Genomic DNA, 16,259 nt, shown 5'->3' with positions numbered 1-16,259 from the left:
ATTTATAAACTTCTTCAATAGCCTTCAGAATTTTTTGCCACCTTAATAATATTTGTTTTCCATATTCTTACCAAATCTTCCTATGACTTTTGTTTACTACTGTTACGCATACCCTAGCTCTCTTACATTTTTCTCTGCACTCTCTCAGGACATAGGGGAATCTTCAGAATGCTTTCTTGTTTTCTGTGACTGCCTCTTAAACTTCCTGTCTTCACCACAGAGTTATGATTTTTCTATCCTTGCAAACAACTTCACTACATGCCTTTCTAACTGAATCACGTCAATGTTCTTTAAGATTTGGTCTTGTTTTCAAACATTTTCATTTTTTCTTGAATGATATTTGTATATTTGAGTACAATTTATCTCTAAAAGCCACTCATTTTAATTTTGTTTTTAAAAACTTTCCTGCATATTTTTCTTTTCAGTGTATTATTCATTTTTCAAATCCCCTGTGTACTCTTGTGTCCTGAATTCAGTTTTCTTGTATCTTCTCTCCATGTGAATTTCTGCACATCTTTATATTGAAACAACAAGTTTCAACTTAAAGATATGCAATGAACTGGTTCACATCTTGAACAGAAATCCAGTAGGCACTTAACATGATTATTAACTCTGCTGTTTTCTTCAGATTTTCCCCAAATATTTCTGTATGCATGGGATTAATTTTCTACTCTGGTTGTTAGATCTGCAACAAGGCCAGCTTTTCTGTTTTGTTTGTCTCCTATGTTCTCTAATAATTCAAAAAATCTCTTTTTCTATGGGACCATAGACATAAGTAAGTTCTATCCATCTGCCCTTAAGATTTGGTCTTGTTTTCAAACATTTTCATTTTTTCTTGAATGATATTTGTATATTTGAGTACAATTTATCTCTAAAAGCTACTCATTTTAATTTTGTTTTTAAAATCTTTCCTGCATGTTTTTCTTTTCAGTGTGTTATTCATTTTTCAAATCCCCTGTGTATACTCTTGTGTCCTGAATTTAGTTTTCTTGTATCTTCTCTCCATGTGAATTGCTGCACATCTTTATGTTGAAACAACAAGTTGCAACTTAAAGATATGCAATGAACTAGTCCACATCCTGAACAGAAATCCAGTAGGCACTTAACATGGTTGTTAGATCTGAAACAAAGCCAGCTTTTCTGTTTTGTTTGTCTGCTATGTTCTCTAATAATTCAAAAAATCTCTTTTTCTATGGGACCATAGACATAAGTAAGTTCTATCCATCTGCCCATTTTCAATTGTCACAGTTAATAAACAACAAAGGACTGACATGAAAGATTTTTATTTCATAGCATTTTCACTCAAGTATCAAGATATTATCAATATAAAATTCAAATTAAACAACCATAAGTTACAAAAACAAAGATACAATAATAAGAATGTGCAGCTATGCAAATGAGAGGGATAGCTTTAATCTATCTGTTCTATTCAGATTGAGATGATGAAGTAAGGTTTTACAACTTGGTATAATTTTTCTAAAAAAAAACAACTTCTGTGTCAGAACTTATTTTTTTTTCAGAGGAGCTGATGTTTGGTGGAGATTGCTTATTCAGTACTGGTTGTTCAATCTCATGTAATTTTTTTAAATATATTTATCTAATTTTAATTTGTTCAAAAAAGTCATTAAATGTCATGATATGTATGGATGATTCCCATATCATCCATATCACCAATAAAAAACAAGCATCATCATCAAATTCCTGACATGTACCCTCAAGGGGTGTACAGGATATGATAGTACTACATGAAAAATTTACATCGTTACTAACTTCCTATCTACAATTTTCCTCCAAATCAGTCTTACTTGTCAAGACTCCAACATTATCAGATCTTATATTTCTATCATCTAAGGCACTTTGTACCGCATCAATCCACCTATATCTTGGTCTTCCTCTGGGTCATTTTCCTGCCAACCTGGCAGAGAACGGTTGTTTTGCTAATCTTTCCTCGTCCATTCTGTTTAAGTGACCATACCACCTGAGACTAGCTCTGCTAATGCATTCCTGGATGCTGACAATGTCAAGTTCTTTCCTAATATCCTCGTTTTTAATATGTTATTGCCATTGATGCCATCTGTTCACATCTCTAATCTTTCTCAGGACTCTCATATCTGCGGTCTCTAGTCTTTGGTCAAGTGTTTTACTTCTGGCCCAGCTGTCAGATCCATAAGTTAAAACTGGTTTGAACACTATCTTGTAATTTAGTGTTCTGACTAATTTCTCGCTTATTCCATATGAATTTATTCAATTGACTTCCTACTATATCAGTTTGTTGATTCTGTTGTCTATTTCCATATTTAATTTACCATCTTCACTAAAATCGTGCCTAAGTAGCTGAAATGTTTTACTTGTTCCACAGGTTCTCCATTCACAGCATTGTTGACATTTTCGATGATTCTGCCTATTTTCATTGTCTTTGTCTTTTTATTGCCCTTCATACCATATCTATTACAACAGTTATTCAATTTAGTCAGGGAATCTTGCAAACTTGTAGTGGATTTATTTAGAAGTATAACATCGTCCGCATAAAGCAAAGAGCTGACATCTCCAACTCTGATATCATGTTTAATACAACTTTTCTTCATAATGTGATCCATATAGATAATGAATAACAGAGGGGATAATGTACATCCTTGTCTCACACCAGATTTAACATTAAACCATCTTCCTGTATTTCCTTCAATTCTAACTGCTGACTTAAAACTCAAATAAAGACTAAGTATTGCTTGATATAATGCCCCATTGACACCATATAACTGTAGCGCATTGAATAGCTTCTCTCTTGGCACCTTGTCATATGCCTTTTCCAGATTGACAAAACTTAAATACAGATCATATTCCCATGCTTTCTCAACTATTTTCATAAAGTGAAGATCTGATCCTGACAGCTTCTATTTGGCCTGAATCCAGCTTTGTTCTTCACCAAGAACAAGCTGGAACTTTTCTTCCACAGTTCTTCTCAACAGTTTATCAAGTATACTTGCATAGATCTTGCCAGGAACACTCAGTAGGGAAATACCTCTGTAATTCTCACATTCAGTTTTATTTCCCTTTTTATATATGGGTACTATGAGAGCTCTACTCCAATCATCAGGAATTCATCCCTCTGTCCAGGCTTTCTGAACTATGCAGTGCAGCCACTGTAAGACTTTTATACCACCATACTGTTTGTCATAAAATGAAGATCTGATCCTGACAGCTTCTTTTTGGCTTGAATCCAGCTTGTTCTTCACCAAGCTTTTCTTCCACAATTCTTCTCAACCATTTCTTAAGCATTTCTGGTTTAATATCATATACTCCTGCTGCCTTTCCACATTTCAAGCCTAAAACAAGCATAAAATACAAAATTTTATAATGGTGATTTCCACGATACATCGGCAAAAATTCTATGAAATAAAAATCTCTTACATTAATCCTTTGTTGTTTATTATTGAGCTTTATGGAAAGCTTATTTCTGTATGGTGTAATTGTTATTGCATTCTTGTTAAATATGCAAAGTGTATAAACTGGACTAGATTCCTTAATTTGTACATAAATGATATAGGAAATATTCAGTTAGCTGCAGATGCAAAATTAGGTAGTAATAGTGAATCAAGGCAGTGTGAAGTTTGCAGGATGATTTGAATAGACTCTCAGTATTGGCAAAAGATAATGGATGTCAGTTTTATTTGGAGAAATGTAAAGTTCTAAATTTTGGGATAAATAGATTACAAGATGTGTACCATATTGATGGAACTGTATTCCAGGAAATAGATGAAGCTAGGGATTTAGGGATGGTGGTAGACAGAGAGTGAAGTTTACAGGACATACTGCTAATTCTCTCTGCTATGGACAGTATGCAAAATCGTATACCCATCTACATAGAGCTGCTCATTTATCTTCCTACAGTTGAATTCTCTGTCATAACTCTCCTCATCATTAAATTATCTGTGAACATCTGAATTTATATATCTTCATTATATATCAACAATAGCTGTTAAATAGCAGTCATCCAAACAGTGGTCCTGTGGCACTTCATTCATCAGTCTTTCTGACCACAGTGGTCTCATGCACAGCTCAGTGATATCTGCCATCCTATTTTTTTAGTCACTAAACTTTTATCCATTCCTTAAACATAAATACCAGTACTCCTTCAACATGATTTAGAAAATCAAGAAAGACCAGAAAGTGTGCATTCCTTTCTACTGCAGTTGTCACTTTATTGTGAAATATAAGATCCATGAAATTTCAAAAAGAAAGAAAAAAGTATTCAAGATGAATATGTGCAGTTCAAAGTTATGGAACTATTACTAATAATTATAGTCAATTACATGTACAACAAATTAAGAGTTATTTTAATTAAATGGATGTTTATGTGCATTTGGAATCATGATTTTTCCATTTGGATTGGATGATATATCGTTGAAGGACACTAAGGTCTTTCTGCAGTACTGTAGTGACATCTCACATATAAATGTATGAAATGAAAATTAGTCTTAAGTAACATACTAGATGCGGTGCTTGTACAGCTGACATGTTGCTTACAACATGATTAATACATTTTCTTACATAATTAGATCTCTGGAGTATCCATAACTATAGAATCACATGTGTACCACAATAAAAATTAAATTTTTCATGCAAATTCAGGTAGATATGCTTATACATTGGTTACTCATAACTATTATTTTTCAGAAAATAACATGTACTAAAGTATGTATTAATTATAAAAACTTTAATACTTTCCTATATTTAGGCAACATTACATTGCCATCATCAGGGATCACAAAAAACAATGATATGTGCATGCAGGCATTAACACTGGGCAAATAAAGCTGAAGAAAGGCAACCAAATTTTAGCATACAGTCTTAAACAGTGCCATCTAGTGAGCTGAATTGGGTAGTCAGTCTTGGCCATTGGGCTGAAGATCTTAGGATGAATAATTCCTAAATTTGGGGCAGTCGCATACACACCCAAATTTGTTTGGATAGACACCTGCTCTGAAGGTGGAGCAGAGGCGGGGTTACAGGATTTTAATATATTGGGGAGATTTTAGCCAATGGCTAAGAAAGTATTGAGGATAAGGTCAAGTTCAGTAGTTAAGGCATTGTTATTAGAACTGATTAATTTTGCTCTCTTATATAGGATTTTTATAATCCATATTGTTGGGGAGAGGGTCATGTGACTGATGGAGAATGCTAGTTTCCTAGACACTGATTCCACACAAGTGTAATCACTATCTAGGAAATGAGCTTGTTGTTGTTTCCATTTTCCAATATATACTGGATCCTTGTGGGTTGATTGTTTAGATGTGTTAAAAAAATTGTGGAGCATATCCAGGCCATGTGTCCAAATAGAGAACTGTTGTGTCCTATTCTTCTTATTCTATTCTATTAACTTTCTTATACTTTATATCCTACCGGCTGCGCCATTTATGTTGTGTCCCATTCTACGATTTTTATTCTATCTAACAATTCCCGCTTATCTATGTTCTTCTATTATCTACGCACGAGATATCACCAAAATTCTACTAATACTTAAATTATTTCTCCCCTTAGTACCCCTAATATTTGTATTTATACTGCGCCTTTTGGGATATTTAGTTTAAGATATTATATTCAAAAACAAGGAGAAAGAACTCAAATATGTCTGAAAGTGAAACAATGTTGCAGTCGTGACACTTTATCTCGTTTCTTAACATTAATTTCCCGCGTGATTAGGTTCGTAATTTTTCAAGTGGTGCATTGGACAGCAATTTCAGACAACTCTTTTATCATTGAACAAAGGTTTATTAAATTCCTTAGCATGGTACAAATCAATTTTTTTTTGTGATTACTCAATTTAATGCTAAACTAAATACTTACAAACTAACACTAGCATATTACAAGTAATTAGGCTATGATCCTTCAATGGGTATTACGATCATGCCGCCATAACAATTCAACACATAAATTCACTTGACATGGACAAATAAGATTAATTCACACTATGTAACCATTCAAACTTAAGTAGAATAACTAAACCATTTACTATACTAACACATAACTAGTATTTCGATCATGCCGCCATACATATTCAACACGTAAATTCATTTGACATGGACAAATAAGATTAATTCATACTATGTAACTATTCAAACTTAAGTAGATTAACTAAACCATTTACTGTACTAACACATAACTATGATATTTTAACTTTCCATTACATTACAATAGACATGCAAAATTCTCAGGACACTTAATTATTCACATAACATTAACACTAGCCAGCCTACTTTTAATATATTCTGTCAGATACTAAAGTCCTAGTATAAATTTTCCTTGGTCACTTTATCAGTTCCGTATTAGAATAATGATACTTATCACAGACACATTTTTAGTTAACATTAGAGATATTTTACAGTACCTTTCTTTCTTGGGATTTTCATATGGATCTTTACCTTCTTCTGATTGAACTATCTTGATATAACCTCACCGATAATCTGCTACTCCTATGTTCCCCTTTGAGTTGAACTATGCTTAGACACACTCTGAATCATCTATATATTGGCTGTGCAACTCGCCACGTAGACATCGATTTCTTTACTTCTTTCCCCTTCTCGTAGTTGTCACTGAAGTCGAAACACAAAGAATATGCTTTCTTTTCCTCAACTATATGGCATTCTTCGCTTCTCACATAAGAAATACGGAACCGAGATTCCGCTCACCTTTGTTTCCGTGTTGTGGCGTCAGAGATATAACTCCATTCTCACCACTCAGGAATTCACCGTTAAATCCCTATGAAAGAGCTCGCGAAGGACTCTCCTGGAACGGAATCAAAACCAAAACCAAAAAAGAGCCTCGTGGGGGGGGGGGGGGTTGGTTCCAACCCTTTTATACCTGTTCTCCTAACGGCACTTTTTCACTTCTTTTCTCCGCCCCCTACTTGTTTTTACTTAACCGACCAATTAGGGTGGCATTTTTCTGCCAAACGTCATTTGATCGGCGAGCCCTTAACGATGTCTCAATCCGGGAATCGGCCCTGAGTGATAGTCTGTTGTTTTTCTTTTGCTAGCCTCTAGTTTAATCCCCTTTCCAAAAATTTTCTATGGACTTACTTAATTACCTTAATCTTTAGCCTCTCACATACCATCTCTTATGACTAATCCTTTTCTGTCTTATTTATTTAACTTTTCTTATCTAAATCATATCACAATATTAATATATTCTTTCTTTTGTTAGTTAGTTTAACAAAAACCTTTAATTTTTTTATTTTATTTTATTTATTTATTTTTTTTTTTATTGGATGCAAGAATCTTTCTTTTTCTTTTAATTAATTCAACTATTATCTTTTATGCAGGGTTTTTAATTTATTTTATTTATTCTTCATGTTACACCATGATAGCTGAGAATTTTATATTCTCAAGATATCAGGGTGTAACAGAACACATCATCTATGTAGCATAGCCAGACAGTGGGTTTGTGGAATAGTTTAAAGCTTTCTCTTCAAAAGTCTTCATGAAATTAGCTGGGGTGGAGAACCCATAGCTGTCCCCTCTATTTGTTGGTAGAATTTTCTTTGCCAAATGAAATAGCCTGAGTTTATGGTGAACTGAAATAGGGCTGAGGTATTAAGAGGAAATATGGCTTGGAAGAGGTCTAAGTATCTTTGAGTGGAACATTAGTGAATAAAGAAGAGACATCGAAACTGACCATTATGTCAGTGTATTGGAGTGTGATGTTTTCTATGCTGGCTTTAAAGTGGACTGAGTTTTTTATGCGTGAAGATGTGTTGCCAATATATTGTGTCAGCACTTTGGCTAAATGTTTGCCTAATTTGTATGTGGGTGAATCAATGCCATCCACATTTGGATGTAATATCATATTTTGTTTATGGATTTTTGATTAACACCAACTTTCTGAAACTATAGCTATCAGCTGATCCTGTTTCAATTATAGTTTTTCTAGTAAGTTGCTCTTCTGTGCTGTCAACTCCCTGTGAAGGCATAAGACTTGCCTTGTATAATGAGACTTGTGGAGTATTAATAACTTTTTATTTTAACTCATCTATTTTAATTTATTTTCAGCATAATAGTTTTAACCTTATGAACATGTAGCCAAAAATAACTAGAATTTTTTTTTTTTTTTAAATTTTATTAATGTTTATATATCCACAGGCCAAGAGGTAACCTTTTTAAGGAGCCTATGGAGTGTTCTGATTTCTGTATTAGTGGGATCATAGTCTAGTCTATAAGAAGGTAGGCAGGATCTAGAAGTAAGGAGGCAACCTTACCTGTGTAATCTAATTGGTTTAAAACCACAGTCACATTTCCCTTATCCTCTTTGGTAATTACTATTCTGTTGTTGTTTCTAATTTCTTGCAGAGCTTTAAATTTGTTTCTTGATATGTTGCTTTTTTGGTACTTTAGTATGAGTGAATACATTGGCCGTATCCAGTTTGATGTTGTTGGCAATATGGTTGGAAGGCTGAGAATATCTAATTCTATATCATTAATCATTAAATCTTCTGCAGGAATTTTTTTTTAGGTGGCCATGTATGAGTGTGCTAATTGCTTCAGGGTGAAGGATGATGAGTTTACTACTGTGTTACGAGGTAGTTGAGGCTTGAAAGCCTTTTTTTTTATATATAATAGATTTTCATATTTCTTGGGTGCAGTTTGAAAATGCCAGTTGGCTCTTTTCAAAGAGGGGGATGGTTTGCGGAGCCTTCTCATGTGACACATTAGGTCTCAGTGTGTCTGGTCTTTGAATGCTGCAAGCTACCAGGTGTACTGGCTGATCACTAAACACTTTCATGCAGCTGATGTGTTTCAGCAGGACAATGTGGACACCCTCACCTGTCCATGGCTAGACGAACACTAACCTCAGTTTGGGACCATCCAGAGGGCCCCCACAGAGCGAGATATCAGATCCATGTATCCAGCACCGACATCTAAGGTGCAGTTGTGGACAATGCTGCAACAGGAATGGTGGGAATTACCTCGAACATTTGGTGGCATCAATGCCTTAGAGAGTATAGGCTGTTATTCGTTCTAGAGGAGGACTAACATGCTATTAGGTAGGTATCTCTAATGTTTTGTCCATTGAGTGTATGTCTGATGGAAATTTTTGGGCTAGAAATTCTGTTGTCTCTTGCGAGGGATGTTTGTGAAGAGAGAGAAAGATGGTGTCAAAGCTTACCAAAATGTCAGAATCTGCTAGTTTTATGTCTTTTATTCTTGCAAGAAATTATGTGGAATTTTTTTATCAAAAAAGCTCAGTGGCCAGTGAGGGGCAGAGAAGGTTAGATGGAAAGCTTGAGATTATATATGTGAGACTGCCTATAAAATCCACAATAAGTCTAAGTGAACAGTTAATTTTATGTAATTTCAGAGAGCCAGCCATATACTCTTTAGGGTATGCTCTGAGTCTTTTGATGGGTTCTCATTAACTTATTGAATTTATTGAGTTGACTTTTGGTATTATCTGTATTAAGTTGGGAGTATGTATTGTGATCATGAAGTAATTTCATTTTTGGATCATACGATTTGGAATCTAAAACTACAATGGTGTTCCCCTTGTCAGTTTTGGTTTCAGTACATAACAGTTTCGCTAACAATATTTTTGTTCCCTTTCAACCCATCAGAAAAAGTGCCACGGAATTGTTTAATTAGCCTTTTAACATGTACTGAAGATGCCTGTGATACTCAGGCGAAAACTCTACTAATAAATAATATTTTACATGAGTTAATTCCATTATTATGAATTTCTCACTTCTCCAAAGGACAAGCTTCCACATCTCAGTCATCCAGGTGTCTATCAGATTCCTTGCTCTTGTGGGTTATCGTATTTTGGACAAACAGGAAGATTTGCTTTTATTCGGATAGAAGAACACAAGTCATATATTCAATACCTTGAACCTGAACAGTCTGGACTTTCAGAGCATGCCATCAACGTTAGATATAGAGTTCATTGGAACAAGATGAGTCCTTCACAAAAATCAGTTCCTCGTGGAACAGCTTTATAAAGAAACTTGTGAAGCTTTACCTCACTCTCCTAACCTAAACAGATCTGACTGTCTGTCTGTCCCCTTTATGGGAGATGATAGTTTTTAAATCAGCTAATCTTTTCTAACTTTTTAATTTTATATATATATATATACAGTTATCCCTTGTGGGATTTGATTAACGTGGCAAATTTAATTGCGGTAATCCCTTGATATATGCGACAAGAGTTTTGATTAACGCATCTTTAAATTTACCATGTAAAAACATGCAAGCCTCGTGGCGTGAGCATGATGATGTTATTCCTCTTACGCAGCCGTGTTCCCAGAGTCTGAGTGCCATCCAGTTACTTCGCTTCCAGCATTAAGAGTGGGTGTATTATAAGCTCCAGTTGTTCTGCTGTACATATTTACAAATTACGTTCTTCGTAAATTTTACAGCCCATTAATCATGTCGAAGAATAAGAGTGATCTCATGACCGAGTCATTAAGTGAAAAAAAAGAAGAGGAAAGTAATTACCTTAGATACAAAACTTGATATAATTAAAAGATTTAAACGTGGTAAAAGTAAAAGTAAGATCAGAAGTGAATTTGGTTTTATGAGTCTAAAATACGGATTGTTTTATCCAAAGCTGATGTACTGTGAGCAAGTTAAAGTTGCATCTACATCTGCAAGTATACGATGCACATGTAACAGGAGTGCTAGTCGAAGGTCGGCCAGATTGTGATTGATCTTTAACTGATATGTCCCCATTTTTGAAATAGGAAAACTGCTTTTAGACCTGTGTTTTACCAAAAGCATCATCCTTAAAGGCTTGCTGAAGCATAACAATAGTTTCAGCTGCAGTTTTACTCAAAAGAAAACATTTCATGTGCACTCTCTGTTCTTTGTGGTCAGCCATCACAAAATCACCAGGTTTGTAAATACTAATAAAAAAAAGCAGCCAGAACAGTGAACCAGTTTGCAGAGGATGAAGTCACTTGCCAGACTGTCATGGAAAACTGCACACTCACGATGCCTAGCAGCATCATCCATAACTATAAAATGCACACGTGCCAAGTTCAGTTTATGGTTATTTTTTGGGTACCCCCCCCCTGTATACATAGAGGGATTCCAATTTAACACGTACTCTGCTGTTTATTTATTGAAAATTCCTTATTGTTGTTTACTGGTTGCACTGATGTCGTCATGATATGCGTGATGGAATATCCGTATAATAAATTTAATTTTTACTATGGTGGATGTGTGATTCTATAGTTATCATTATACATGTTTGGTGCTTAATAATCACTAAACATGTATTAGATTACAATCATACTTTATTCTAGCATTCACTGAAACCACAAAACTGTTAAAAGCTTCATATACATAGAGAACATTTTGACATATATATGTAATACATGTTTGACCATATTATTTTCCTATATTTCCAGACTTTACAAGTTAAAAATAAGTTATTTGAGGGTTAAGTTGTTGGGCATACTCTTTTATGGCTATAATTCAACCAGAAATAATTGTTAATGCATAATCTTACTGGTGTAATCTTGCCTTGGATTCAGAAATTTGTTTATGAGTTTTAAATAAACTGTATGTAGTATGCCATCATAAGAGCAAGAAGTTAGGTGTCATTAAAAGGATTTATCTAGAAAAAGATTTTTTAGGTCTCAGTTGTATTTTTTATATTACTTTTAGTATATCTTAATCTCAAACTGAAATATATTGCAGATGAGTTGGGGGTGTATCATACAGAAGGCAGCTATAGTGAACAAGTTCCTTTCCCACCACCTAGTGGACAATTTGGAGATATTGTATTTGAAGACTACCAGCAAGAGATTCCAGGAATTCATGAGCATCAGTTACAACATCCTGTCATAAAACCACTAGCTACATCATTTCAGTCTCTTGTATCTCATAGTGTCCCACATACACCACTTCCATCTTCATCTTTGGGTCATCTAAATAATGCAGAACTTACTTCATCCATGCTTCTGTATCAGCAACATCAACTTTCTCAGAGTGCTGAATTACCAACTGAAACAAAACGAGCTCTTCTGCCTTCATATCGACAAGCACCTGATTATGAAACAGCACTGAAACAAAAATATGGTGTTCAAAGGTAATTTTGTTTCATTGATTAAATGCATTTAATTTGCCTTTTAATAAATGCCTGTAAAATATGGAACACTGTTTATCACAGTCTTCCCATCATACCCTATAAAAACTATATTAATAAAGAAAAGGCATAATGCTCAATTGTATTGATCTTGTTCAGTAACTCTTATGCACTGGTAATGATTGCCTTTCATTATATATATGTGTTTCTTGACTATATTACATAGTCTAATTTTTGTTATCAGCAGAGAACAATGTTTCCAGCATTTTCAATGCAGATATGTTATGGAATTATCATCCATATTCACCTGTGAGTTTTGGAGTTTATAATATAGAATTAAAATAAAATTAAAAAGCCATCTTCCACTAAATAGATTTTATATGCATCTTCATCAAGAAAAGTGATACTGATATTCTATTCTATTCTTTTCCTTTTCAAAAACATTGAGCACCTTGAAAGCAAAATGTGCTTGGGGAATGTTATGCAGAAACACCTGATTCATTTGAGTATGTCGTTTGGAAAAGGAGACCAAAGTTTGTGATTGAACAGCAGGTTGTGCATTGATTTTCAGGATAATTCATAGCAGCATAATAGAAGACTTATCCTACAGCCCTCGCCTTACTTCATCTTCTGTGATTTATGGACATTAAGTGAACTATGAGGATGCACATTGTCCACAGACAACAAATCACTACTGCTGTTCTCTGCAAGATATCTCAAAATGGTCTTTGTAAGTATGAAAAATGGATGGCATGATACAACAAACATATATTGCATTGAGAAAGACCTCATGCCCAAGTAAGAGGATGTTGCAGATACTGAATAATTTGAATACTCACTCAGTTTCCAATATTCCTTATTAATCTATGCTGTGTTATCATTATTATTACATGTCATCTCTGTGGCATCCTGGATTTATTGCTGCAGGACACTCAACACAACACAATCTTCTTCCAGCAGATATAAGACCAACTCACCTTCAATTGAAAAAAAAAAAAAATCCATATAAAAATTTCTTGTGTTATGACAGAATCAAAACTAGTTCTTTTCCAAATTAATAACACATGTGGCATTGTTCTTTCATTTGTGCTTCAAAGTTAGCATTGAAATATGATAACTCTGAAGCGCAGTTGTTTATTGATTCAAATGATTTGGTTTGCAAGTGCGAAATGCTAAAAATGGCCCTTGATGTTTAGCCAAATTGAATAGTAGAAATAACAAAGTATTTATTGCAGTACTGCAATGTGTACAACATTTCAAACCATAAACAACAAATTGCACGATAACCACAGTGTAATTAACTTTAATGAAATGAAAGTACAAATATTTTCTACTAACAATAACAGTACATCATCAGTGCATAGAAATAAGCAAATTAAAGAAACAAGGAATACAAGATACTTACAACAGTTGGTTTACCAATTAAATATGTTGCTATGTGCTAGAAATTAATATATTAATAAATAATATTAAAACTATTTTTGATGTTTATGTGAAATGAGAATCTCCCAAACTTTTTTTGGGGGGGGGGGGGAGTAGACAATCATTCCGATTCAGGTTTGGCCAATATAAAAGGGACTTCGCAACTTTCTTTGAAAAGGCATTCATATTTAATGCTTCTATGGAGAAGACAAACTATGTCAATACTGTGTTGTGCCAGACTAGACTTTTGAGGTTTCCTGTCTGCCTGTCTGCTCCAAGTATGTCAAATTACATTTACAAGGTATCTGGTAAACACTAGCTAATGATAAAGGTGACAGTTTGTCTTTTGTAGATGGTAACAGATGAGACATTTTGTTGAAATTTTGATCACAGGGTTCAGAGATACCAGAAATATAACAGATTTGGAACCCTGTGGTCTGTTGAAGTATCCTTAGGTGTTGGAACATAGGAGTCAATTATCTGCTGAATTTGATGAGGATTATAACCATTAAATTCCACTAAAGTTTTGATAGAAGTTCTTATTGTAAACTTGAGGGAGAGGAGCATATACATTATGTGCTCTATTAATTAAAGACTTGATAACACCAATTTTTTGAGAGGTGTGATGAGCAGACTTTTGATGAATGTATCTGACAATAAAGGTGGTTTTCGATAAACACTGGTTGACAAAATACCAGAGGCTGTGTAAGTAAGAAGGATGTTCAAAAATGGTAAACCACCAGCATTTTGTTTTTCCATGGTGAATTGAATGTATGAATGAAGGCTATTGATCTGTTAGGAAAGTGGTAAGTTCGTTTTCAGAATTAGGCCAAATAACAAAAACATCATTGACATAACGAAACCAGAGAGAGGGTTAGGGGATGGAAGTATGAGAACATGGTATCTTCCAGATGGTTCAAAAAATAGTTTGCCAAAGGTGGAGACAGAGTACTACCCGTGGCAGTGCCTTCAACCTGTCTATAACAAATTCAAAAATCTTCACAACAGGAGGGTAATCACCATATAGTAAACTAACAGTGTCAGATAATGGAATATTGGTAAAGAGAGAAACAATATCAAAAGTGACTAACAAATCCGACCCTTGTATTTGAATATTGATTTTTTCAAGAAAATGTGGAATTCTTGATGAATGATCTGGATTGTCTGATATGGGCAGTTAATAAATGTGAAAGAAATTTAGCAATTCTATAGGTGTGGGAGTCAATACATTCACAATGGATCTTACTGGACAACCTTCTTTATTTTTTGGGAGACCATATAAATGAGGAGTTCTTCCAAAATGGATGCGTAACTTATCCAAAGTATTTTGATCCCAACTAACAACTTCATTAAGTAGCTTATTTAATTGTTTAATTTATGAACCATTATGAACTACAATTTTTAATTTATCCACTTTTGAAATAGATATATGCTTCTTTTGTCTTAATAAAAACAGTGCATGGATTTTTGCACTAAGCAAATTACATGGAGGTAATTTGCTTTAAAAGAGTAACGCAACAACTTCAAAACATAGTTTATTAACATCTTCACTTGAAAGTCTTAACAGATTGCATTTGATGTTATGCAAAAAAATCAAGGTACAGAATGGATTTACCGTATTTTCCGGTGTATAAGATGCACCCAAGAAATTTAATACAATTTTCTGGAAAAAATCTAAACTTTAAAGTATGATTTAAAAATAAATGGATAAAATAATAGGTAATATTTAATAGTAAACTGACCTTTCAGAAACCTGCAAAACCCATGTCACTGTCATCTGACTCCTCTCTATCATCATTAATTTCTTCTCTTGTTCTTCATCATCTTCATATAAGAAATGATCTTCACTTCCATCAAGGGGTTGCTAATTCCACATTTCAAGAAATATTAAACAATAGTTTGTTCATTTATTTTCGACCAAGATGTCTTAACCCACTTGAGAGATTGATGGCCGTTTCAGGGCACCCTTTGGTGTTAGCTGATGTACACCGGCATTCATCATCCACTTGTTCCACTCTTCGCTCATAATGCCTTTAAAGGGTTTGTTTAAAGATACATCAAGTGGCTGCAGTTGTGATGTAAATCCTCCTGGTATGACAGCCAATTCAGTATTGCACTCTTGGAATTTTTGTTTGATTGAATCCTTCAGATGAGCTCGGAACTGATCAAATACAAGAAGAGCTTTCTTCTTTAGTAGTGCGGCATTCCTTCTTTTCCATACTTTATCTATCCACACTTTCATGCCACTTTCATCCATCCAACCTTTTTCATGCACATGTACAATCAGTCCTGTTGGTATTTTATCTTTAGGTCTTCCACTTAAAAATTATCATTGGCAGCAGCTTCGTGCCATCAGCACAACATGCAAGAATTGCAGTGTAGTGTGTTTTTTCATGTCCACTGGTTTTGATTGTAATGCTTTTCTCACCTTTCTCAGCTACAGTTCTATTTGAGGGAACATCAAAGGTTAGGGGCGTTTCATCCATATTGGCTACCTGTCCCATTTCAAAATTGTAATTTTTTCGATGTTGAATCACATATTTATGAAAAGAAATAATTTTGTCTTCATATTCTTTTGACATTTTTTGACTGATTTTTGTTTTTGTACGCATACAAAGTCCACTGCGTTTCATGAAATGGTAACACCATGACGCACCACCTTTAAAATTTTCAGTGTTACGCTCACAGGCTCCTTTGACTGCATGTGTACAAATCATTTTTGTTGAAATAGCAATGCCATTTTGCCGATTTTTTTTGCACCC

The 16,259-nt window shown here is 34.3% G+C and overlaps 1 protein-coding gene across 1 annotated transcript in view; it reads left to right on the top strand.

The window, feature by feature from the left end:
- Nucleotides 1-16,259, top strand: part of Pez (protein tyrosine phosphatase non-receptor pez) — a 350,703-nt gene that overhangs the window by 176,681 nt on the left and 157,763 nt on the right. Inside the window, exon 13 of the mRNA XM_090400358.1 lies at nt 11,688-12,078. Coding sequence (XP_090256484.1) covers nt 11,688-12,078 — 391 coding nt within the window. The remainder of the gene's footprint in view (nt 1-11,687; nt 12,079-16,259) is intronic.

The sequence above is a fragment of the Typopeltis vanoorti genome, chromosome 11 (assembly GCF_054136105.1).
Source record: "Typopeltis vanoorti isolate ZY-2024b chromosome 11, IOZ_Tvanoo_1.0, whole genome shotgun sequence".
NCBI lineage: Eukaryota > Metazoa > Arthropoda > Arachnida > Uropygi > Thelyphonidae > Typopeltis > Typopeltis vanoorti.
The sequence above is the reverse complement of the archived record's forward strand: the minus strand, read 5'-3'. Positions and strand labels throughout refer to the sequence as shown.